Source organism: Gymnoscopelus microlampas (assembly GCF_963454915.1).
Source record: "Gymnoscopelus microlampas genome assembly, chromosome: 4".
In the NCBI taxonomy this organism is placed as follows: Eukaryota; Metazoa; Chordata; class Actinopteri; order Myctophiformes; family Myctophidae; genus Gymnoscopelus; species Gymnoscopelus microlampas.
The window spans coordinates 2,402,293-2,404,018 of record NC_139941.1 but is presented as its reverse complement, the minus strand read 5'-3'; the positions used below and the strand labels follow the sequence as shown (position 1 = coordinate 2,404,018).

At 48.3% G+C, this 1,726-nt stretch overlaps 1 protein-coding gene across 1 annotated transcript; it reads left to right on the top strand.

The window, feature by feature from the left end:
* Positions 1 to 570: 570 nt before the first annotated feature.
* Positions 571 to 819, top strand: LOC311043157 (transcription elongation factor 1 homolog; the record flags this gene model as incomplete). The annotated part of the gene is made up of 1 exon (XM_084054341.1): positions 571 to 819. One exon carries the CDS (start codon positions 571 to 573, stop codon positions 817 to 819), a length of 249 nt encoding a protein of 82 aa, XP_083910467.1.
* Positions 820 to 1,726: the final 907 nt, after the last annotated feature.

The window sequence follows — 1,726 nt, the reverse complement described above, 5'->3', positions numbered from 1 at the left end:
AATTATGTATCAGCCATGCAGCCATTTCGTGATGGTTCCTGTCTTACCTCACTTTGACAGTGGCAAAGACACTGTCAAAGTGACGCCATGTATTTATACAGTATTTCACCGTATTGTCACGTGTCACGTGAGGCTTGACCAATCGGTGTGTCATATTTAGAAAGTGAAAACAATACTCTCCTGCGGAGAGTAATAATGTATAATGTTTCAATGGACTTTATTGCAGATCCACAGCATAGAAGGTACTGTTGTGCATGGTCAAAAGCTAAAGGACTTCAGGCCCTGGCGGCTGGCATAGCGGTCCGGGCACCTAGGCTACAATGTAGCCTGACAGCGGTTCGGTTAAGCCCCGAAAGGCAGACAGTGGAACTCTGTATTTGGCTAAGACTGATGTCGTATCTGATGACGCGAGATACAAGCAGAGCTGTTTAAAAGCACGCTCGCCCCCGTCCATTGCTCAAACTGAGACGACGCTCTGACCAAGTTACATGAAGTTGCGTCCAATGCTACACCCTTTACCGGAGTATCGTCTGCAGCAGGTCATCTATTTGATCCCCAGGGCTGTCAACAATGGGACGCAGAAAGTCCAAGAGGAAGCCGGCGCCCAAGAAAAAACAGATGGGCCTGGATACCAAGTTCACCTGCCCGTTCTGTAACTACTACAATTCCTGTGAAGTCAGAATGGAAAGGACTCAAAATATGGGAATTATCACATGCACCGTTTGCTTGGAGGAGTACCAAACGCCTATAACTTATCTGTCAGAGCCCGTGGATGTTTTCAGCGAGTGGATAGATGCCTGTGAACAGGCCAATACGTAGCCGTTTAAATCAGTGGTTTTCAACCTTTTTTGCGTCAAGGACCCCCAAATTGACTCATATTAGCCCAGGGACCCCCATTTGAAAAGATATGCCGGGGACTCAACCATTTTGATTCCTTGGGGGTCCCAATCTACACTGTAGTATCATCATCAGTGTTAATTTAACTCTGAGAGTGTACAAATGGAACCAAATGGACCCTTACGGGCCCATTTGTGTGTCTGTAACTCTCACAGTTACAGACACACAAGGGTCAATGTGTTTACTAACTATTCATTTGTCTGGGGACCCCCTGGAACCCCCTCAAGGACCACTGGTGGTCCCCGGACCACTGGTTGAAAACCACTGGTTTAAATGAACCTCAGAGATTCTCTGCAGTAGTGCCGCAGAGGAGTACCCGCACGCCCCCCGTTGTTCATGCTGTGGGTGAAGAAGGTGTCAGCCGGTCCAGAAGATAAGGACTTCCCAGAGACTGGCCCTCCAGGTACTGACTGGCACAGAAGAGAAGATGTGGACTTCCCCACACAGCTCCAGAAACTACAGACTGGCACAGAAGAGAATATATATAGACTTCCACACAGCTACAGAGACTGGCCGAGAGGAATACTGACTGGCACAGAAGAGAAGCTATATTCTGCTGTTAATGGACCCTAGTCTCGCATAGCCAGACTTTCAGTGTCTGTCTGGTGTTGTTTTGATACCGTGTGGGCTAGAGGTGTTTGGTATAATTTCGGAAGCTATACCCCCCGCACCCCACCCCCCCTGCATTGCATGACCAATGCATGCGATGGACGGAGGGCGGTCCTTCCTTATCTATCCGGGTGGGGGTGGTAAGGTGTGACCTAAAAAAAAAAAAAAGATGTGGGCTTAGTTTCAAGTGGTTATTAATGCTGCAGACCTACCTGAAGGA